Source organism: Erpetoichthys calabaricus, chromosome 15, assembly GCF_900747795.2.
Source record: "Erpetoichthys calabaricus chromosome 15, fErpCal1.3, whole genome shotgun sequence".
Classification (NCBI taxonomy): Eukaryota; Metazoa; Chordata; class Cladistia; order Polypteriformes; family Polypteridae; genus Erpetoichthys; species Erpetoichthys calabaricus.
Window position 1 is genome coordinate 99,652,924 of NC_041408.2, and position 24,104 is coordinate 99,677,027.

At 37.5% G+C, this 24,104-nt stretch overlaps 1 protein-coding gene across 28 annotated transcripts in view; it reads left to right on the plus strand.

Moving 5' to 3' along the window:
- Positions 1–24,104, plus strand: part of nrxn1a (neurexin 1a) — a 1,087,315-nt gene that overhangs the window by 1,055,762 nt on the left and 7,449 nt on the right. For 18 of the 28 annotated variants that reach the window (XM_051919388.1, XM_051919399.1, XM_051919393.1 and 15 more), the window contains one exon: positions 2,639–2,726. In XM_051919388.1, the coding sequence (XP_051775348.1) occupies positions 2,639–2,726 (88 nt within the window). The remainder of the gene's footprint in view (positions 1–2,638; positions 2,727–24,104) is intronic. The other 10 variants (XM_051919392.1, XM_051919400.1, XM_051919396.1 and 7 more) reach the window with 1 other exon arrangement.

The window sequence follows — 24,104 nt, forward strand, 5'->3', positions numbered from 1 at the left end:
CTGTTAAAGGATACACTGCCAGTGTGGTTCAGAACTTTATCTACAGGAACACTGAATATATTTGACACTTAATTGCAAATTTCAGTTTAAAAGAGATAACAGTATAACATTAACCATTATTCACAGTAATTTAGTTTTTTTGTCTAGTTTCCGCTTGCGTTGTCATACCCAATATGGAAATGTTTCAATATGGGACAATGTGAAACAGATTTGAATGCAAGGGAAGATGGTCACTTCTTGTGATAATGATATTTGTATACATTATTTATCTTAGCAGTTCAAGTCCATAATACCCTTGGCTAGTAAGTTACAGAATGTGATACTGATTCAAAACTGTAAAAGTTAAATACATTCTGTGTCATTAATCCAAGTGAAATGGCAAAGTAAAGAAAAGAGAGGTAGGTCAGTTGGCAGCCTGACAATAAGACAGCCAAAATTCCATTTGATTTTAGATCTTGGAGAAAATTAAGCTGGTCCTTGAACCAAAATCTACCAGATCTAACAAAAAATGACTGTTTAGCTATTTGCAGAGAATTGAGTAAAGTGCTGATACTCAGAGTTGTCCTAACTTGTATTTGTCAATGCTATGTAACAGCCATTGGCCTGGCATCTGGAGTTTGTATGTGAACTCCATTGGTTTTAACTGCCACTGAGCTGTGCTGTATTTTGGGTAATTGTTCTTAGCCCCTAGTTATTGCTTTGTGTTTTTGTATTTTCTTGATTTTACTATCACAGCTTAACATTTGCATAGACCCCTTGTTCTTGCCACTCTTGTGTCTTCACTTTTTGCATGGCTTATTTAACATGATCTTTTCAGTCTTATAGTTCCTTAATATATTCTGGGGCATAAGGCCCATGAGCACTTTATGCCTTGATGCTAAACTGAAACATCTACTCTGACTAATGTCCATAATTGCTTAAGAAACATGAGATAGTGTGAGGCTGGAATCTGACACTAGAGATGCATTCCAAGACCAGAAGGAACTAGCTGGTTAAATTTGAAATAGTGTTGTCTTGTATCACAAGATTTAGAGAAAACAAAACAGAATTGAAACTGGTTAGATTTCAAAATTATTTAAGTGTGCAAGCCTTTCGTTAGGCTTAAAAGAGGCTAGGTATTTAAAGGTTTAAGTAAGTACATATAACAATTTTCCTGTGTCTTCTTTCTCTCTGCCTTTTTTCTTATCAGGGATTTCTGTAATGAAGGTATACCTCTGTTTTCCATCACATGCTATTTCCAATCATCTCTTTATTACACCCAGTCTTCTGCGTATCCTTCTCTACTACATCCTTGCATCTGGTATCTGGGTTCCCTCTCCTTCTTTCTCCTGACAGCTCCATCTCTAAATTCTCCACATCACACCTCTTCCCACTTTTCTCCATATGTGTCCAGCCCAGTGGATTCTTCCCTCCATCATCACCTGTTTTCTATTTTCACTCAATCCATTTCGTTCACCCTATACCTGTATACTCATTGCAGCATTTTTGTCTTCAACCTACATTCTTTCATTATCCCTTCTGGTTGATCCCAAAGTTTCTGAACTGTACATTGTTGCTTTTCTCGTTACCATTTAGTATATTTTCATTTTTATCTTGGCTACTCTCCTTTTTTCAAAAATTATTTTGATACAGTTTCTGCAGTTTTTCCAAATTCTCTGTTTAGTTTCCACCTTTAACCCACTGTTCCTTTGAATCTTAAATATGGGAAAGATTCCTCTTTTGTTAACTTATCTGTTCTCAGCTTCACTTTTCCATTCTTATGTTCTTCACTGAAGTTGGAGAACACATTTGGAGTCTTTGATCTGGTTATCTTCATTCCATACACCTCTAGAGCATCTCTCTACTTCTGTAATTCCATTTCCAGCTCCTCCCTTTTAATTTGTACTCAAAATCATCTGCGAAACACAGACAACAGCGAACCTTTCTTCACTGCTGTCCTGATTTTGTTTAATGTTAAACAATAAAGCGCTTGATGCTGACCCCAATCTAATCACACTCTCAGTTTGAGTTTTTCTTCTATTCCTGTTTCACTCATGAATATCTCTAATGAGTTTGTATGTACTGCTGTGGTACTTTTGTCTCAAAGTTTAAAAAAAGCCTCCAGTGCTGTGTCTAATTTTCTGTGCTTCATGTTATATATGCTTATGTGCATATGTAAACACATACAGAAGGAGGAAAAAGATTAGATACATGCTGGCAACATTATTTTTTCCTTAAGGGTTAAAATACAGCTAAAAATATTTTGTATCTTATGTATAATGTTTCTATGTTTTATGTAAAATACAAAAATAACTTACTATAAATGCCTTTCATTAAAGTTCCTAATTCAATTCTCTATAAACCATTCTTCCCTTTGAAAAGTGGTATACACAACATCCAAGGCTACATATCTGCAGAGTTTAAAGTTAAGCAATTTGAATGTGGAAAAATGTATTGTATAGTACATATTAATATTGTGAGGCACTTTGCTCTTAATATAATGCGCTTTCCAAATGCTAGCTTTCATTTGGAACTGCTTAAAATTTGTTTGATCCAAACACAATTATTTCTTTTCTTTTCTTTAGTAAAGCTGTAAACAAAACTGCAATACACCGAAGTGTCATTTATAATTACTCACTCGCATATTTCTTTTTTTCAGTCAACAGATGACATCCTGGTGGCATCAGCAGAATGTCCTAGCGATGATGAGGACATTGATCCCTGTGAGCCAAGCTCAGGTGGGTTAGGTTAGTCATCTTTTTTTATTACTTTTTTCTTGGTGTGAATGTCCTTGTGATAAACTTCTGTATAAAAAAAACATTAAAAGGAGTTGGTTTGGTCTTTTAAAAGAGATCATCTTTTAAATGTGAAAGATAATGTGTACAAATGCAGGATTTACATAATGTCAATTCCAGATGGCCATTATTAGTGCAGCCTACTTTTCTAACAGCACATCCTTGAAAAGAGACGTGTCTAATTAATTATGGTTATATTTTTTTAACGTCAATCAGTCTATAATTTGTTTTGCTTAGTGATTTGCCAGTCTTTTGGGCATTGTTAAGGTAAATTTTATTTTTTAAGAATTCATCCCATCTCATCTTCTGAAACTGCTTTTCCTGGTGAGGGTCGCATTAGTAGCAGGCCAAACAGGTCTTCCTAGAATGACCTTTTCCCAGCTACAAATTCCATCTTTTCCTGGAATATTCCCAGGCATAATACCTCCAGTGTGTCCTAGGCCTGCCTCAGTGTCTCTACCCAGTGTGACGTGCCCAAAGCAACTCTAGCGGGGCATCCAAACAACATTCCCAAACCACCTCGATTGGCTCTTCTCAATCCAGAGGAGCAGCAATTCTACCTTGAGGTGCTCCTGAATTGTGGAGCATCCCACTCTATCGTGGATATAGATCGACCAGTAAACAGAGAGTTTTGTCTTTAGTCTGAGCTCCTGCTTGACCACCACAGACTGGTACAGCAGCCACAGAACAGCTGCTGCTGCTCCAATCCGCTTGTCAATTTCATGTTGATTTTTTCCATCACTCGTGAACAAGATTCCAAGATACTTGAGCTTAAACCAGTAAAGGCAGTTGTAACTCTCTTTCCCGGAGAGCGCAATCCACTCTTTTCCAAGAGAGAACCATGACCTCATACTTGGAGGTGCTGATTCCCAGCCCCTTCACACTTGGCAGCAAATTACTCAAGTGCATGCTGAAGGTTACAGTCAAATAAGACACAGGACAACATCACTGCATAAAGCAACGATGCTACTCCTTGACTTCCCAACTGGACACCTTCACATCCTCATGATTCTATGTTAGAAATGCAGTAGTTTTTGTATCTTATTTAATAATTCTACATTTGTAAACTGTTAAACTAGGTTTACATTATCTTTACAGTATACCAACAGCTAAGCTAAATAATTTGATTGAACCAGTAAGCTGGGGATAACTGGATGGCATTTAGCCACATGTCACATTCCCTTGCTAAATACAGTAATATGCAACTGGAAGAGAATGTTAATGGAGCACTGGTCACATAGTGTGGTATTAAACTCAGTGAGATCAAAGACTTTGAAATAAAACATGTAATCACAAAAATGGGCATTTCTTCACTATCAAATACAAAAAATCCAAACATTGGAGAAATTTTATGGATCTTCTTATTTCTTCTGTAAAGATAAATATCAAAAATGATCTCTAAAACTCCAGTTGAAATGATCTATATTGACTTCCCTTGCTTCAAAGTAACAGCTCAGATGCTTTCAACCTTAAATTATATTTTAATCTCAATGTGTTTTATTATACAAATCTACTTTCCATTTTAATCATCGTTTTACCTCTCTTTACTTACATTTAGCTGCTGTAACAGTAGCCAGCACCCCATTTAAAAAAAATAACTTCCTGAAGCTAATGTGTTCAATTCAATTCAGTTTACTTTTGTACAGTGCAAGTACAGAGCTTTGTGAAAAGTTCTCTAGAATTTGTACTCATAAACACACAGATTTCTTAAAAATACACAGATAAAAACAAAGAGCAAACTGATTAACATACTGTACATAGGAACCAACACTCTGTGTTCCTTAATAAATTGTTGAACTATGACCAGTTGACAACAGAGGAGACAAAATCAAAATGTTGTAGTTAATCGTTTCCATTTGCCATGTCACCCTTAGCTAAATTTCTCTTCATGAGTTCCTTTTATGTTGCATCTTGTCAGTAGAATGCTAAGATTTTGATTTTTTTAGATTAAACAGTAGAAACATGCCTGCTGCCAGGATTGACTCCAGCCATTTAATGAACCTGAACGGGATTAGTAGGATCCAACAATGTCTTATAGACTCAATTATTTTGTTCTTTTCCTTTTTTCTTTGCCAATAAACTTCAACTGAAGTGAAGTAAACTGAAAAGAACATCCCAGAAGAGTTTAATTTTCTCAAGCTGACCTGTGTGGAATTTATCCACTAGAACTCTTATCATTGTGTTTTATTTGTTATTTTTTGATGTACCCCTTCTTCAGTCTCACTTTCAGTCCTGCACCACTCAAAATAATCTTATGATAAATATCCTGCTGAATTATTATGATACATTATCCTAGCTAATGAGACATTTTCCTACTGCACAGTTAATTTTTGCACTAACTCTATGAACTACCTAAAGTTTCAATTGTTCAAATATAAGTGTGAGAACTAACATTTGAGAAAAAAGGATTCATTTGCAATTAAAATTTAAGAATATGCAAAAACTGTTCTTTATAGCATTGAACCCACTAGATTAGTAATAGCGTTTTGATTATGAAATGTAGAATTTAGGGTAATTTTGCAAAATATAAATGTCCTCAGATGAATGCTTGAATTAAATTTAGTACTGAATCATAAAGTTCTGAAGATGACCTACATTTTATCTATTAAAAATTAATTACAATATAAAATTCATAAATGTAGAATGATAAGGGATCTGTGGGGGTATAAGATACAGTATACTGAAGAACAGCTAGTGGCATCACCCGCATGATGATTAACTCATTGAAGTGAATTTAATTGTTCTCTCCTGTCACAGTTATTACTTGGGCACCTCTAAACCAATACAGGAAACTCGGACAAATCAAAAGCACTTTAAACGTTCTAAATGTACAAGTGTGCACATTGGTTAAAGGGACAAGAGGAAGTTACATTTAAATAGTCAATAGCAAGTGAATACCACTCAAAGCCTGCCTACGTATCTATCTATCTATCTATCTACTTGACACTTGTTCAGATGAGCCTGCTTTTTTCTTTCCCTGTGGGACATTCTGAGACTTCACTGGATCCCCCCGAAGTAGCTGGATGTCATGGCCGGCCTGCACACTGATACTGTGAGGGCTGTGCAGAGTACAGGCAGATCTTCTGCATTTTTCCCAGTTGATTCTGGGGTTCGTCAGGGGTGTGTTTTTGCTCCTACTCTGTTCAATGCTTGCATGGACTGGGTGCTGGGCAAGGTCGTGGGGTCCAGCAGCTGTGAGGCATTTGTTGGTGAAGATTTACTGATCTTAACTTTGCTGATGATGCTGTGATCTTTGCTGAGTCAATGGAGGCTCTGATTGGGGCTCTCGAGAGACTGAGCGAGGAGTCTGAGTGTCTGGGCTTGCAAGTGTCCTGGATAAAAAACAATATCCAGGCCTTTAATGACCACTTAGGCACAGCTATCGGCAGTGTGTCTGTTTGCAGAGAGAGTGTCGACCTTGTGGAGAGGTTTACTTACCTCAGCAGTGACATTCATGTCTCTGGTTACTATTCCTATGAAGTCAGTAGATGGATTGGGAGAGCATGGGGGGTCATGAGGTCATGTGTGGCACTCCTGATATCTGTGCAAAAGGACGAAGGTCCAAGTCTTTAGAGTCCTGGTGCTTCCATCCATCCATCCATTGTCCAACCCGCTGAATCCGAACATAGGGTCACGGGGGTCTGCTGGAGCCAATCCCAGCCAACACAGGGCACAAGGCAGGAACCAATCCCGGGCAGGGTGCCAACCCACTGCAGTCCTGGTGCTTCCTGTCTTGCTATATGGTCATGAGACATGGACACTACCCAGTGACATGAAACGAAGACTGGACTCCTTTGGTACTGTGTCTCTTCGGAGAATCCTTGGGTACCACTGGTTTGACTTTGTGTCAAATGAGCAGTTGCTCACAGAGTCCCGAATGAGGCACATTACCTGCATTGTGAGGGAGCATCAGTTACAGCACTATGGCCATGTGACGCAATTACACAAAGGTGATCCAGGTCGCAGGATCCTCATTGTTGAGGACCTGAGTGGCTGGACCAGACCAAGGCAGGTAGATGGTCATTTCTGGAGGGTGGGACTGGACCACGTGTCTGCCTGTGGCAACGTGCTGTACCAGTGCATGCTCCCCAACCTGACCCGATCTGATTCCCTTCAACTTTTCATATTCACCTCTTTGTCATTAGCTACTGTATCATTTACACAGCTTAAGGATTGTTGTCATGCATCACTGATCTCCATCTTCCAGCACACAGAGGTTATGACTCTATTTCTGAAGCATTATGTAGAAGATCTGTGTGTTTTGAAGTTGACTGTTACCAGAGATGAGACGTGGGTCCATCACTGTAATCCTGAAAGCAAGAGACAAAGCATGCATCATTTTCTCCATTAAAGAATTAATTCAAATGAAGGCCTTCCACCAAAACAACCCTGATGATCTTCTTTTGGATCACAAAGGGTCCTAGTCTGGCACATTTTATGGAAGACAGACAATCAGTGATCAGTGCAATGTGCTGTATTATGCTTAGAGAGAAACCTGCAAGTCACAACAAAAGAATAGAAATGCTGTCAAAAACAGTCTTGACATCTCCATGTAGCAGTCACAATGGTGGAAACAATGTAACAACGGCTGTTTGTTTTATATATATGTATGGAATCATTATAAAATGGATTTTTAACTGCTTACTTTGTTTTCCTGCCACATTGCAAAGGTGTGTAGTTTGCAACTGATTATAAATTGACCCAAGTGTGGCTGTGTTCATGTGTTGCACTGCAGTGGACTGGTTTTCCAACCAGAGTTTATTCCTACCTTACAGCTTTTCTAAAGTGGATAGGCCACAGCTTCCTTGTGATGCTGTATTTGAACATGGATGGAGTTATCAAATAACAGTTAATATTATTTGCCTTTTGACATGGTGCTTAGCTCTGGTACTTCACAGCTCCATGACCCTGAGTTTGAATCCAAGGCTGGTAACTTCTTGTGAGAAGCTTTCATATTTTCATCTTGTCTGTGTGTTTTTTCAGAGTTCTCTGATTTCCTTTTACATCCCAGTAAAGTAATCTAAGGTTAATTGGCATCTTTGAACTGGTCAAGTGTGAACTTGGGTGTATGTGTAGAAAGCTACTCCCTTTGGATTTTCTCCAAGTCCACTGGTTTCTTCTCACATCCCAAAGACTTGTATATTAAATTCATTGGGAACTTTAAGTTGACCATAAATGTGGTATTGTGCCATCCATGGGACAGGCACTTTGTCTGCAGCGGTTCATACCTATCACTTGCTACAGCTGGTCCTGAATTAACTTTAATTTGATTGAATAAACTGATGATATTGGATAAAATGGATAGATGAATTTTAAGTACAAAAGAAATAGCAGGAAAAGAGAAGGGTTTATATTTTGTGAGACTGCTGAAACCATTTTTTGCAAATAAAGGAGCCTTATCTGAACTAAAAAAATCACACACATTATAATTATTAGGGTTAGATGTAGCACTATGCTTTGTCAGTATGCTTATATGAATGATACTGGACAAGAAGTCACTAAAAATAAGTCTGACACATCTCGAAACTACCACCTCTGAAATCTTGCTATTTTTTTTCTTTCTGTTACATAAATGTATGAATCTGACAGCATTATTATGTGTGCTAGCATTTGTTTTCCTAGGTGTGTGTGCGTGTCCTTTCAGTTCAAATCAGATTGCATCTTTTCCTCACAGTTGTTAACTTAATGTGTGGGTGATGTTAAGCGCTGAATTTCTCTCTCTAATAATCAGGCAATCAGATTTGTAAGTATATGGAATGTGTACCCCCAAGCAAGAAGAACTGTTTCAAGTGACTATGAAAAAGCCTAGTAAGAAAGTTAATCAAGTCCTGCAGTCAGTAATGACACCCTTCTACATCTGGTTGACAAAGTTAACACCAAGTGAAAAATCAACTTTTACAAATTACGACATCTATCGATCTGATCTTTCTGCTGTAATTTATGTTGTCGAAAGCCTGAATTGTTTTCTCATATCTTTATTTCTTGCAATGGTAATTGAAAGAAAGAAGTAAAGAAAGAAAAATAATATGCCTTGAATAAGACATGCAGTGCATGTGGAAATTCTTGCCTTAACCTATCATTCAAATGTGAAATTTAGACCTATTTTTTTGTTTGTTTAAACTGATTCCATTAACACTCGTTTGAGTGTTAAAGCAGACTGTATAAAAATTAGTATTCTTCGTGAAATGGCATTTTACGGCTTGTATTTTGTTTTACTTGTCTATTTGTTATTTTTGTTGCCATTGAATTCTCATCCATCCATCCATTTTCCAACCCGCTGAATCCGAACACAGGGTCACGGGGGTCTGCTGGAGCCAATCCCAGCCAACACATGGCACAAGGCAGGAACCAATCCCAGGCAGGGTGCCAACCCACCAAAGGACACACACACAAACGCACCCACCCACACACCAAGCATACACTAGGGCCGATTTAGAATCGACAATCCAACTAACCAGCATGTCTTTGGACTGTGGGAGGAAACCGGAGCGCCCGGAGGAAATCCACGCAGACACGGGGAGAACATGCAAACTCCACGCAGGGAGGACCCGGGAAGCGAACCCAGGTCTCCCAGCTGCGAGGCAGCAGCGCTACCCACTGTGCCACCGTGCCACCCTTGAATTCTCATAGGTTTGACATATGCTTTTTATTGAATTAAAAATGTAAAAAATACAAAAGAAATGTCAGTTAAGAAGACACAAACCATGGCAACACGTTTTAAAATGAAAATTGTAAACATTTAGTCTGCCAGGCAGATACAGCAAGTAAAATACTGTGCAGTGGCTATGCATTAATGAGAGCTGCAGCGCTAGACATTGTACATCTTTTAAGGGAGCATTTTAGATTTGAATCCTGCAGCGGACCACTGTCTGTCTTCCTTGTATGAGTTTTTGTTCCATTTTGTCCATTCTTCCTCCCCATTCCAAAGCTATTCCTGCTTGGCTCAGTGGCATTATTTTGGCATCATATCAGTCTGAGTGATAGTGTTTGAGTGAGTGGGACCTGAAATGAAATCGGTGTTCAGTCCAAGGCTTGGTTCTTTATCTTGCGAGCTGACATTGCTTGGCCCCACACCATCCTTATTTGAATTAGCAGAAGAGGAGAATTTTACATTACGTCATGTATTGCTGTTTTCTGCTGGTTCTGTTGGTAAAGGTGCAGCTTCATCATTCATGCTGTTAGACCTTGGTGCAATTTACAAAAACACAAACTACAGACTGATCATATTGATCACAAGGCCTTGTCACAGTAAGAAATTAAGAAATGCAAAAAAAATGACATAGAATTGTTTTCTGTAAAATTTAATTTTACTGGTGCTCTTGCCAAAACTTTTCATTTTACAAAAAACGATACTATGTCCATTTTTTTTTTGCCTTTCTTAATTTCTTACTGTGACAAGACCTTGTGTTCCCTATGACATGTTGATATATTTATTGTACCGTTTAATTTTGCAGACTTTATTTTCACCTTTCTAATTGGGTAGGAAAGGTAGTTTTAAAGAAACATTAAGAAGAATAGACTTATTATTCCATCCCCAAATCGGAATATCACGTATCTCAGTAGCAGGAGCTCATTAAAAGAGATTGCACAATTTTGTACGAGCTAGCTGACTAAAATGTTTATTCCAGAGATTTGTTTCTTCTTATATTTGCATGTTAACAAACATTTTGCTAAAATAATGAGCACATTTTGTTAAAATAAGGATGTTAAAGATATCTGTGATTATAGTTTTGTACTACTCTGTGCTATCTGACTAATTCTTCTTGTACAATTAAAAAGTGTTGCTTAGTTCTGCTCTCATCTGAAGCAGAGTAAGAATATGAAATTATGAAAAATATGATTGCATATTCAGTTGCCAGCTCTTGTCCTTCAATTTAATGGGTTTATAAAAAGAAGGAAATAACCAGTCATCCATTCACGTGAATATCATATTTCAAACCAAAATGCACACGTTTTTTCTAGGTTATTTGTGGCTAAGAGGCTTCATTCTTTCTTCCTTTACCTGCACTTGAAAACCCTAAAATAGCTTAAAAAGTACAATTTAATTCTCAAGAAGAAAGTTAGGAAAACAAAGTGTCAGTGCAAAAAACTGAACACACTGTACAAGAATCGTTGAATACCACTGCATCTTACTGACTACTGTATATGTTGTGATTGCTGAGTTAGTTAACATGACACATGAAATAACACCTGGAGAAAGAAGGGCTGCAATTAAAATATAAAAAACAGTCGTTTGTCGTTTGTTGTTGTTTGTTTGTTTATTGATCTTAACAAAAATGAATATTGTGGCCGGTAAGTGATGCTCCCTTTCCATGCATTATCTTTGCTAATCTTCATATTATCTTCAGGAAATATAATAAACCCATATCAAATGGTGGCTGAACTAAACCCCTTTTTTAGTCATGGATGGTCACTGACATCGTTATGTGTAGGTATTCTACTAACCTTTATATTAATCTTTGTAAATATGTGTTTTCCAAATTTTTCTACAGTATTCTGTGAAAAATGATTTTAGCTATTTTTACATCTTATTTTACTATATATATATTATGTAGAACGGTAATGAATCTGAATTTAAAAATAAATCACACTGCAGCTAAATATACAAAATAAGTATTAAAGTGCAAAATAATTAGTTAAAAATATGCAGTGCAGATCAATTCAAAAGCCTAAAAGTGAAACAAGGTCAAAGTTTAGCTAAGGGGCACTCTGCAGTCGCAGTGGGCTTGGACTCTTCTAGAAAATCTGACCCTATGAAGAGCCAGCCTTGGGCTGCTTTCATTAAGAAAAGTCTACCATTCCACCGGGGAATCTGATGAATTTTTGAATACTATGCCCACGGAATTTCTTTCTTCTTTGTAGCCTCACCTTTCATTCCTATCTTTGAATGCTTAGCTATTTTCTGCAAACCCTTGTTTGCCCACATCTTTGAAGAATCTTCACTGTTTTATGTGTGTTTACTTAATCTGTTGTGTTGAGTGCTGTTCCCATTGTGACTCTTCAGGGATTCTCAGTTCAGGTGGGTTTTTGATCTATTTCTAGAGCCTGCTGTGGCACAGCAGTTTTGTGGCAGTTTCTGCATGCTGCGAGTTAATGGGTCTGCCAAACACACTTTAGTGAGATATGAAAAACATGCAAAGCAAACAACACTTTGTCAAATAGTTACCTCACTACTTTTGTGTATTTTACTTTGATCACCTTTCCCTGTTCATCAAAATCTTGCAAATTGTACATTTACATAAAAATAACACACTTTATTGTTATCTAACATTTAACCAGAGGCATTCCTAAAGATAGGACCGGATGTGAGATCATATAATAAAATAACCAAAAGAGAGGCACCAAAGTATTGAGTTGCCTTTGGGAAAACCTGGTTTATTTAACATTGGTGGTGGTGTTAAACCAAATAAAGTTTAAAGAGGGTTTTAGAATGTGTGTTAAGTTGTCCATCCTCCAAGAAGGTGGTCAAAGAAGGGATGCTGACTTTCAGTTTAGGGCTTCTTTTTATGCATCTTCAGGCAGGGGGGATGGAGTTGAAGTGGAGGCAGAACAAAAACAATAATTTATTTCTTATATAACCCAATGCCTCAGTGGGCTTTAGCAGGCCATGTTATTTGACAGCCTACCAATCTTGACTCTCTAAGAAAACAAGAAAAAAACTACCAAAGGAAAAAACTTTGTAGGGAAGAAAAATAAAATGGAAGAAATCTTGGGAAAGGCAATTCAGTGTAAGACCTCCTTCCAAGTAGGCTGGGCGTACAATGGGCATCAAAAAATGAGGTAAATACAATACACAAAAGGTAAGCAATCCTCTTCAGAGAACTAGATGGCTAATCTATCCCTGCCACCTCAGAAATATAATACAACAGTACAAACTTCTTTGTTCTTGCACAGTGCTGCTCACCAAGTGCAGACGCAAGCACTGCGACAACTCTCAAAGTAAAATGCAATAGATTATACCACACACTAAATACAAAACTACACATGTAAGATGCATATTAGAATTTCAGGAGCGTTATCCTCCAAACTGATGGCTGAAGCAGAAAATGGGAGACTGTGCAACACGCTTTCCTATCCCCCATATACCCATAAAATTAGCGAACACATAATAAGAAACACACCAGGCTAATGTTTATGACAGCAGGCCATTCACTCTTTCATATCCACATTCAAATCTCCAGTAATCATCACAGAAAGGCCCATTTAAATAGTCATATAAGTTACATTTTAAAAGTAGCTCATGCACACGTTAACAAAAGGATCTGTGAATAACAGGCCACACTGACATTTTATTGCAGATTGTCTAATTCATAAATAGCAGTTCCATATTTGATTTGTCTTGTTTTCTTTGTTGTATGATTTTATGTAGACCAGTGGTAGCAAAGTGGAAATTTTGGTGCATACTAAAAATGTAACAAAATCTGAAGTGCAAAAAAGAACTTGTAGTTGCTATACAATAATGTATAGTATAAAACAAAACTTTTGTGAATATTAACACAAAACTTTGTCAAAATTATAGTCAAAATTCACCTTGAAATGTAACGCCAAGACATAAACACATTTTTTCACTTTCTGGGCATCCTGCAGATTATTAAAATGAACTAACAGTCTACTGAGGCAATGAGCATTCTGTTAGCCTGACAAACTTCTACCTATCTTTTATCCACCACACCTTTGGTATCAGGCTTACAGGTTTGCATAATTATATTGCCAGCTACTTAAACTGTTTTTTGCACAAAAGGGCTTCATACTTCTGAAACTAATGGAAGAGATTCCTAACATATCTGCCACTGGAAGTCCTACCTTGACTTTAGTACATATGCATGCAGGTTTATACTCTCCAGGAGTAATGATGTGTATATAAGCCTGTCATATATAGCAACACACTTGGGAGGCAGAAGATCAGGTGAAAAATTGTCCGTCATTACATCTGTATAGCATACACTTAGGTGTTTGATTATTATCCGACATGTAATGTTCAGTGTCTGTCTTCTGTTGTCTGCACTTTACTCATTGCAAATCAAGAAAGATGGCAATATAAATACATTTCCTGAAAACAGACAAGACTGAGGATCTTAATACAAAAAGATCTTTTTAATTAATACATGTATGAAGCCAGAGAATGGTACCATCTGCTGGCAGCACAGCTATTTCATAATGGACTAACCGACGCCCACCGGCATGCGGCGGTGTAAGAATAGGAACGGAGAACGGTGAGAAAGGAATTCAGAAATCAAGAAGAAATAAATACTTCTTGAAAGACGCAGTGTGCATATAGAATTTCTGGCCAAGCAGGATTACATGTGAAAGTGATAAATAAATCAGGCTTTCCAAATTTACGTACTATGGCCATGGCATCCTGATAGTTTGGTTGCATGTATCTTGGACTTCCTGGAAATGTGGACGGTAATATGATCATTTTGCCTACACGTACATTGTTATTTTCAGCGTTTGCTTGCAGTGCGTTAGATAGTCCTTTGTATTGTTCCATGCGCAGATCTTGTTGATGTAATCTGAAATACGTTGAGACACGCACCCTCTGTTTTAACATACGCATCTGCGACGTACTGTTGGAATAGTTTGCCACTGGAGTGCAAAATACTAAATGTATTCCTCATTGCTAATCTGTACGCGTAAAAATGGCATTGAGTAAGCCTTATACGCTTGGCGGTTCTTTTATCGGGAACATGTTGTAAATCTGTGTGCCAGCCAATGTCTCCGTAAGGGAATAACAGTGGGTAAACCATAGAATCGCAATTCATATTGAGCGTGGAAATCTGTTTACAGGAGTTGCCTATGGGATAGATGCAAATGTCCCTTTCAGAAGGCGGTTAGCCATCTTTTCCGATGCAAATCACTGCAACATCGGTGTGACATGTCGGGGCATTGTATCATTGTAAATCCTGCCTAGGGTTTTCCTTGAAAATCATTCGTACAGATGCTTTTGGATTGGACATGTGCATGTGTTTGTATGATTTAGCGATGAGGTTGATGGTTCTGAGCATAGAATCTAGCTAGAGAAGTACATTTTCGCTGCATGCACAGTTTGCTTTATTTTGTAAGCGTACTTCAGTAGCTTGCACTGTGTCAAAAACATACAACTGTCCATATCCTGGAGAGGTAGAAGTGTTAGCGTACAGTGGAGAGATTTGGTGATAAATTTGCCCGAGTATTTTAAAACAGTATGGTCCGTGGCCAGTACATCGAGTTATCTTTGCACCCATGGAAGCAAACGCTAGAGAAGAGTTGTATTCTCGAATGTGTACACGATAATTTTTAGCTTCTGATGTTTGCTGTGTAAGAAGCTGTTGTAAAGACACAGGTGGCTCCCGCAAAGGTGGTAAAGCTACTTTACCGTTGTGGCAGCACCTCGAGTACTTGTTGAATGTATTACACTCAGCAGGCCAGTATAGTGCATGACATGGAAGACGACGAGTAGGAATCGAGAAATGCCGTGTCGGCTGTGTGTGGGTGGGACCTGTTTTGAAGTGGAAGCAGGACGAACCAGAAGAGAAATATATACTGTATAAGAGATGTAGAAGTCACTTGTTAAAATTCAAAATATCTGGGGGTATTAAAGACAGTTGAGCACAAAACAGCATTGCATATTTGTTGTTAAGAGTTTTGCAGACACTATTTTTTAATCCTGTTAAACATTTGATGGTATTACTATGTTTGAATGCATTCAAAAGATTATATTTCTATTGTCAGATGATAACTTCCTTCAAATTTAATGTTCTGCCTTCATTTATCATATCTTGGACATAATTCCATTTTGAAAGGTATTGCTTGTACTAACCTATATTAATTTTTTAAATAGTAATGAAAAAGTGGACATAGTTATGAATGACAGTGTTCTTTACTTAAAGTAAAACTATTAGAAATGGACACTGAATGGTAGTATTACCCATGCCTGTAAACATTATGTGTTCATCAATTATCAATTTTCAATTTCTATATTTACTTTCAAAGAAAGCACAATACTGGAATTCTAAAGAAATCAAATGACACATTGAAATACATATGAACAATTTAGTATTAGAAAATCAACAGAACATTTCTTAGAATGAATACATATGGAGAAGGATAACAAAGTGTGTTATGAAAAGTGAATATGTTATTTGTGTGCTCGTTCGTCAAAGACTGTTGGGTATTCAGTTTGGATATTGTGAAGGCTAAGGGGCGCCACAGAGCCCCAGACCCCAAACATGAACACACAAAACAGTCACCAGTTCAAATTAAGGGGTGTTTATTACAAAATACCTTATATGACGATGATTTAAATAGGGTATTTCTTCCCCTTCTCTTTCTCTCTCTCTATCACACTGCTACTCCTCCAGTCGAGTGTTGCCCTATCTCTGCTCCAAACTCCAACTCACCTGGACAAGGCACAGCATTTTGTTTTATGGAGGATCCATGACTACTTCCGGTCCTAGGGCTTTGCCCATTGGAAGCACTTCTGGATCATGATGATGACCCAGATATGTAACTCCCTGCAGCACCCAAGGACCCCAGCAGGGCTGTGCTACTGGACTACAATTCCCGGCATTCCCTACTAGTGTCCAAATGGGTACTGATATCCAGGCTCTCCCACGTCCTTCCATATTATTGGCATCCATGCCAGGTAAAGTTCCCAAGTCAACTCTGGCTAGGACACTAATCCTCAGGTGTCGTCCCTCACAATATGAATGTTGTAAATGAAGACTCCTTATACAGTATGCTTAAGTACCAAAAGTGATGAGGCATATTAACAGGAAAAGATAGGCCTGTACAAGTACAACTGTGTACTTTTCAGTCAATTTAAAAAAATTGTCTTGAATATTTCCCTGCATAGCCAAAAAATAAGAACCTAAGAATGCCTGTTTTCCCTGCTCATAACCATGTATCTGGAATGGTTAAAGATACACCTGACAGCCTGAATGCTCCGGCCCTCAGATACAATATGACAGAAGGAGACTGAACAGCTGGGTATGGTTTACAGGATTATCATATGGAACAGATGGCACCAACAGAGGGCATCAGTGGGGTCATTGTATGTTACTGCATTGTTCTGGAGCACACTTGATGAAATAAGCACACCTGCTGTAATGTCCACTATCAGAAATCAAATTAATTCTATGTCAAAACAGAGTGCTCACTGTACTAAGTAGTGTATTTGCAATGGTTACTGATATCCCTAGTGGATATATATGAGAATATTCAAGTGTTCTTTAAAAAAGCTAATTCAATTTTATCTTATTCTATATCATAATACAGTACATGGAATATTGCTGTAATAAGTTTTGTACTGTCACCACATCATATTTTATGATAAACTAATTCTTGCTGTATTTTCAGGTATCATTGAAATTAATGGCAAAAGCGCATTGTTTGTTTTATCTGTTACAGCTAATTAGTAGAATTAAATGTTTTACATTTTCTAACAGCTAATTGGTAGAATGCAGTATTTCAGGTTTTCTTAATTTGGTTTATCTGAATTATTTTTGGAGGCACTATGTTCTTAAATTAACTACTGTTTACACTTACAAAAAAACATAATTCAGTTAATTAATATAATATATATTTGGAATCACTGAAACAGGAAAAAGGTTAACATTTTCATGATAAACAGAATAAAGTTAGCTTCGTATTATTCTGGCTGTGAAATATACTGTACAAAAAAGTTAGAAGCAGATGATGTGTATATGAAGGATATTCAGGAAGAATGGAAAAAAGTAAAAGATAAAGATAAAAGGCAAAAGGGAGGAGCCACAATGGGAAAAATACCCAAAAGTTCAGTGTCTTGAAAACAGAGGGGAGTAAAATGAGCTACTGGTAATTACTTAATTAATTCCCCATCCCTGGCTGGCAAGACCATATAAATTATTATATTTACAAAGACACCGGGAAAGGTCGCCAGGCCATCAAGATCCTAAACTGGATTTTGCATGTTTTATCTTTATGTACTATATATATATATATATATATATATATATATATATATATATATATATATATATATATATATATATATATATATATACAGTATATATGTATGCTATGTTTATTACTGTTCATTGGTTTCCTACTCAATAAAGGTGATATACACTCTGTACATGCAAGTATTAAGGAAATGGTGAGTGACACTGAGCTATCTATTTTCAGCTGCCTTAACTGTGTCTCTGCTGTTCGAGATAGGTTGCTTTGAGTTAATAGTGTCAGAGACAGATGAGGTTGAAAAGCAGCATCTGAGGATGGTATTGATGAAGGCTGCCACTCATTATCACAGACCCTGTCAGACAGCAAATAAGTACACAATGACTCTAGGGAGCTAAAGAAATTCAGGAATGGTGGAAGGCAAAGAATTCTCAGGTCCGTGGCTAGTTTACTGTGTTTGCTGGAACAAAGTATACAGCAAGTACAATGTAGTTTAAGAAGAAGATTCTATATACTGTTAATTCTCTTATCACAACAATGTTGTGGGCCTTTTTCAACTCATATTTTACATGCTACATTTTTGGTGTTTTTTTCCTTGTAGGAAAAAAGTCCTACATCTGAAAGATTTAGACCGTCACAAGTCTGTAGAAAATAGGTTAGCAGTTGTGCCTTATTAGTTGCAATTAGTAGTAAATGAGCAAGTGGTAGTAAATAAACAAAACGCAGCACATTAAACACTTAATACGCTAGATAAGAAATCTGGCATTTGGAAATCATTTGATGATACAATAAAATTGTGATGTTTGGGTTGGCTGCAGCTCACATATTCCCTTGAACCTAAGACATCAATAGTCATGTACCCAGGATGAGCCAGTGCAATGAGCAAGGGTAAGATTCAAAACTGCTTTGTGCTTTTATTGCATACAATAACAAATAATAAATAAACCCAATAAAAACAGTGGCATTTGTGGATGCTTAAAAATCTGATAAATAAGTTAAAATCCACATAGAAAGGTAAAATTACAAATATTCTATCTTTCTCTTCCTGTGTCCTCATCAGGACCTCAGGCATCCCACAGACGCAGCCTGCTATATCTCCCTGGATCAGCCATCCCAGACCCAGAGCTGCCATGTCCTTCAGTAACTGCAACTTTGAGTGTGCCGTGCCCTCTCACAGATGCTGCTACGTCTGGCCTGGATCTTTCAAACAGTTCCTGTGGCCTTCCTCTCCCTCTTGACAGCTCCACATTTCAGTAACTCTACTGTGGAGAGACATCCAGCTTTTGAAGCTCACCCAATCCTCTGTCCTGCTGTCCAAAAACAAATCAGTAGTGCAGATCCTGCCCGCTTCGATCTCCTCTGTTTACATTTCTCATTCTCAGCAATTGCCTTTTTCCTTCTGTTTCAGAAATGCTTTTAGTTTCTTTTTCCTACTTTATCATTCTTTTGATTCTCCCCTTTTGTGTCCTGCTCAGGCTCCCTTTTGTCCTCCTGTGGGAGCAGCACACAAACCGTAAAGTGCTGATGTGGAACAGCCGACTAATTAAAGGATTTACAAACACCCCACAACAGCCCAGCTCCTCAGATGAGTCCACAACCACAGAGCCCAACTCACACAGTTTTTACTTAAAAACTAGCACACTGCCATGGACCCATAACATACCTCATCACAAACAAAAATGCATATATTTGAATAAAATGAAAGGAACATAACAAATAAGTATAAAGGAAGTCACTACCAATCATTAAAATCTCACACTGCCTAATATTATGGGCTACAAACATTAGCTAAATGCATATGTACTAATAGTTTCTAAGTATCAACAATCTCTTTTCCTAAAAAGTATATTGGTGACAGGTTTTATTGATGAATGAACAATTAATATATGCGCATTCGAATGATCCCATTTGTTTATAACCTAAACTCATTTCCGTCTAGTCAAATACAGTTGGTATGAATTTGTCAACTGTGAGATTCTCAAATGAAGTTTAATAATATAAAAAATGTATAAAGAATTAGAATTAGAAACATCAGGAACTGTAACTACTATTCTGTATCTTGCTCCGGAATCATTCAGTAGTTAGGTCACTATACTTAGTCAATGTGCCTTTGAGGAATAATCTGACATTTTAGGCTTGTGGGATATGGCCGGCCATTCATCCCAGCTAATACCCCCAGGCCGCCAGGTGAAGCCCTTCTTGCAACATAGAGGTGCCCCAAGTTCCAGTAGGGTATCATGGACAGTGGAGTTTTACATCACAGCCCTGCTGGATACCATGGGGGCCTCCAGGGAACGCTGCAGGGAGGAGCAGGGACTGCTATTTTCCCTATAACCTGGAAGTACGTCTTAGTCACAGTGACAGAGGAAATGATGTACTTCCGGAATGAAGAAGAAGAGTTTTCACCTGACCTGGGAATTGCTGGGAAGTCACATGGACTGAGTGATCAGAAGCACTTCTGTGTCAAGGACTATAAAGGACTGTGGGAGATCCCAGACGGGCGAGCTGAGTCGGGAGGAAGGGTGGAAACACGTCTAGGAGTGGAGGATTATTGATTATTAGTATTGTGTATTGATTATTTATGAGTATTATGGAGTGGAGGGTGGTTGGTGCACATTATTATTATAAAATAAAGCCATATTGGACTTTTATCTGGTGTCTGGCGTCTGGTCCGAGGGTTCAAGGGAGCGATAGCATCCCCAATCTGTCACAGGCTGTATACAGTAGATGGTATCCTGGTGAAACTGAACTCCAGGCCAGAAGCTGCAATGCAGGGCTAGGAGAGGTTCCAGAAAGGTCATAAGAAGGAAAGTAACTTGCTGCAGGCACTGATTACTTAGGCTACCACTCCAGAGAAAGAGGAAGAACACCAATAGAGAAGATATAGCATACCTAGTTAAAGAGTGCCTTGTAACAAATTTTCTGTGGACATAGACCTAACAGGGTAGCCAGAGGGAACAAGTACTGTGGACGTATGAGAGAAATGCCTTTTGCCATTAGGTGGTAACAAGGTATCTGTGGTGAATATATAGGAACTCCTGTTGTTCATAATGGAAAGCAAGCAGCCTCTGGATTGTCTCGTGAGCCTTTAAATTATTACTGAGTCTCAGGAATAAATGGATACCTTTAGATGGCAGAGGGACCTAGGCCAAAAGACCCCAGGACTTCCAGAAACTGTTTCTTTATCACAGAATTAATTCTAGAGATCACCCTAAAAGTAATTACCAGATGAAGTTTAAAGTAACCTCCATGGCAGAGGTCTGTGAAGCTTGGAGCTAAGAGGAGATACAGAGCAAGGATTTGATAGGAGGGTGGAAGTAAGGCCATGAAATAACAAAAGAGAGAAAGACAGGAGATGGAAAGGGAAGCATTATTACAGTATTTTAGGGTAGGTAATGGGACAAGCCATAATAGATGGCAGATGGCAATATAAACCTGTTTAGAAAGTGCACAAATGTAGCAGGAGTATTATTATTATTATTATTATTATTATTGGTTCTATAATTTAGTTAGGGAAGCTTGTTTAATTCTTAAATGCTTGTATTACTATGCTGTGCTCACTTGTGGGAGTGAAAAGATTTCGCTTTTCACTTTTCCATTCGCTGAAGTCAGTTATCAGTGTAAAAATATGAATTTGACAGGCAGAAAAAAGGCAATCTGTCTTGGGCTCACTTTAGATGGCAGGCAATGATGTTAATTGTTACAAATCAATGGGAGATTTAAAGGCTTCAGCTAACAAAGTAGTGATGGATTGCTAATATGTGCTTGCTGGTAATTATCACACTGCTACTCAGTGTAGATCTTTTAAAGATTAACTCTTCCATTTAGCATAATGCTTTGATTTAAACTGTACCCTAAGCTTAAGTGATTTTGAAAAATGGATAGAGAACTTTCCCTTAGCTTATTGGAGATGTGCCATATTCAAGTGGATCAAAAAACACAAGGCTGCCATTTTTTGCCCTGGGCACCCAGCCACATACTGTATATGCTCTGGCAAGACATTCAATATTAGAACTACTGCTTTTTTTATTACCATTACCATATTTTCAAATCAATCACTTTTCCCCGCCTATCAATAAAAAAACGAGTTTACTTTATACAAACAACTGACTACTTCTTTTAATTGGTTTACTTGCAGTGTCTAGAAGATAACTGTATTTTGTAAGAATATTTTTGATGCTTTTCAAGGCATTTTACAATCACTGTAACATTAACATGGTTATGAATATACACTGAGTGGCTACTTTAATAAATACACCAATCTATCATTCAGCAATTCAGTTTACACTTGCCGTCAGAACAGCCTGAATTCATTGGTCCTGCTTTCAGCAAGGTCTTGAAACTTACAGGGAAGGTGCCCATGTTGACTCAAATATGTCAAACTGTAGTTGCAGATTAGTTGGCTGTGAATCAGTACTGTGAACATGTTGTCCCATTTCATTCCAGAAATAATTGATTAGATTGTGAGCTTGTGACGGAGAGGCCACTACATTAAGTTGAAGTGACTACTGTATTCCTTAAGCTATACAGAATTACAAATAACGTCATTACACTGCCACCACCAGCATGCACTGGTGACACTTATGAGCAAGGGCACCTGGGAATTATTCCAAAATCTGATTCTTCCATGAGGACTAAGGATTCAAAAGACAGATAATATTTTGGGATGATTGAAACAATTGTGTATCCCTTAACTAAATGTAACTGTACCCTCTTTTGTAATAACCAGAAGAAGAAATCAGCCGTTTCACACCACACTTGTACATTAGTAAATAAACTGTAGTCATTCTGTTATTCTTCCCTCATCAGATTAGCTTCCTTCAGCAGCCTCTTTCATCGATTAACTGTTTCTAATCTTAGGACCGCTGTTGACTGGATGTTTTTTGGGCCAGCTATGATACATCTGAAAATCTCAGCAGGTTTATTGTTCCTGATATACTCATCTGACCTCTGGAGTCCTCTACCATGCCCACATTTAGAGCCACTTAAATATTTAGCCTTGCGTATTCGCCATCTGAACTCTACACATGTTTTGTGCACCTGCTTTGAATAGAATTGCCAGTCAATGATTGAAGCGTCAATTATGAGTAAGGAATGGGTATACCTAATAAAGTGGCTATTCTGCTTGAGAAATGGATGGCTCAATTTTATTATTGCTTCTTCAATTATTATTACCTACTTACTGTCTTTTCTGGTATTATTTATTTATTCCAAACATTTTATTTAACTTAATAAGAAATAAACCATCCAGAGAGTAAAGTGAGAGAGTAAAGTGAATGAACAAATTGACCTTCATTTTTTACATAAAATGATCATGTATAATAAGCAGATTTATTTTGATTTCCTAAATGTGAAAATTTAGTTTATCAGTATATAAAAATGAAACACTTCTAAAATGCCCTGATATTTTTATCTAGGCCGTAAGTGGAGATGATATTGTGGGGTATGGACTAGCAGGTCATCAGTTCTTTCAGACATGTTCAGTGCATTCTACTTGCGGACTGCTTTGAAAAGGCTTTTCATATTTCTTATTTCTTGAACATAAATGTACTTTTTAAAACGATTTGTTCAAGCTGTTTAACTTCATCCCACTTTTTTCCCAATATAAATGTAAATTTCAAATCATTGAAAAAACCAATGAGAATCTTTCAATGCAGAGCTCTGATTACAGCCTGCATGTGTTCTGCTCTTTGCCAGTCTTTATGAAGATGTTTTCTTTTTACTTTGTCCCTCTTATTTGCTTGGCTGAGATATAATTGACTCTTTCACTACTGTGCTTGTAGGGTACTATCAATCCTTGCTCAATGTATCAGTATAACTTTCTGAGCAGATTGCAAATGACAAATTTTATTAAAGGGAAATCTCAGAATAGCAATATTTGCTGCCTCATGTAGTGTTCGTCACTACATTGAATGTGTGCTATGATTATAAAAGAAAGGAGTGAGATGGTCAGACTTGATCTCTACACCTAAATCTTACCAGGTATTTTCTGAGAAAACTGGTTTTGCATGTGTTGTGTGCTCATTTTTGATAATGGTAGATGGATTGTCTTTCATGCTTATTTAAATATTTCCAATTATCTACCTCATGTTTTTTCCATTGAATTTTTGGAGGGTACCAATTCATTTTATTTTGCCTTCCTACGAGAATTATATTATTAATACTCAGAAAAATATAAATCATAGAGATTAAAGTAAAATCAGCAATACATCCATAATAATTTTGCCCATAAAGGTTCTGTGCCAGCCCCACAAGAACTAGAAAAAGGGAGAAAACTGTGCTCATGTCATATGGCAATACATCTGAGAGTCCCAGACTACTGGATCGCCCATCGTTTATGTTAAAACATTAGCCAAAAGTCTAGATTATGCCTAAAATGCTCCAGCAAAATATGTCCCACTGCTTATTCCAGCA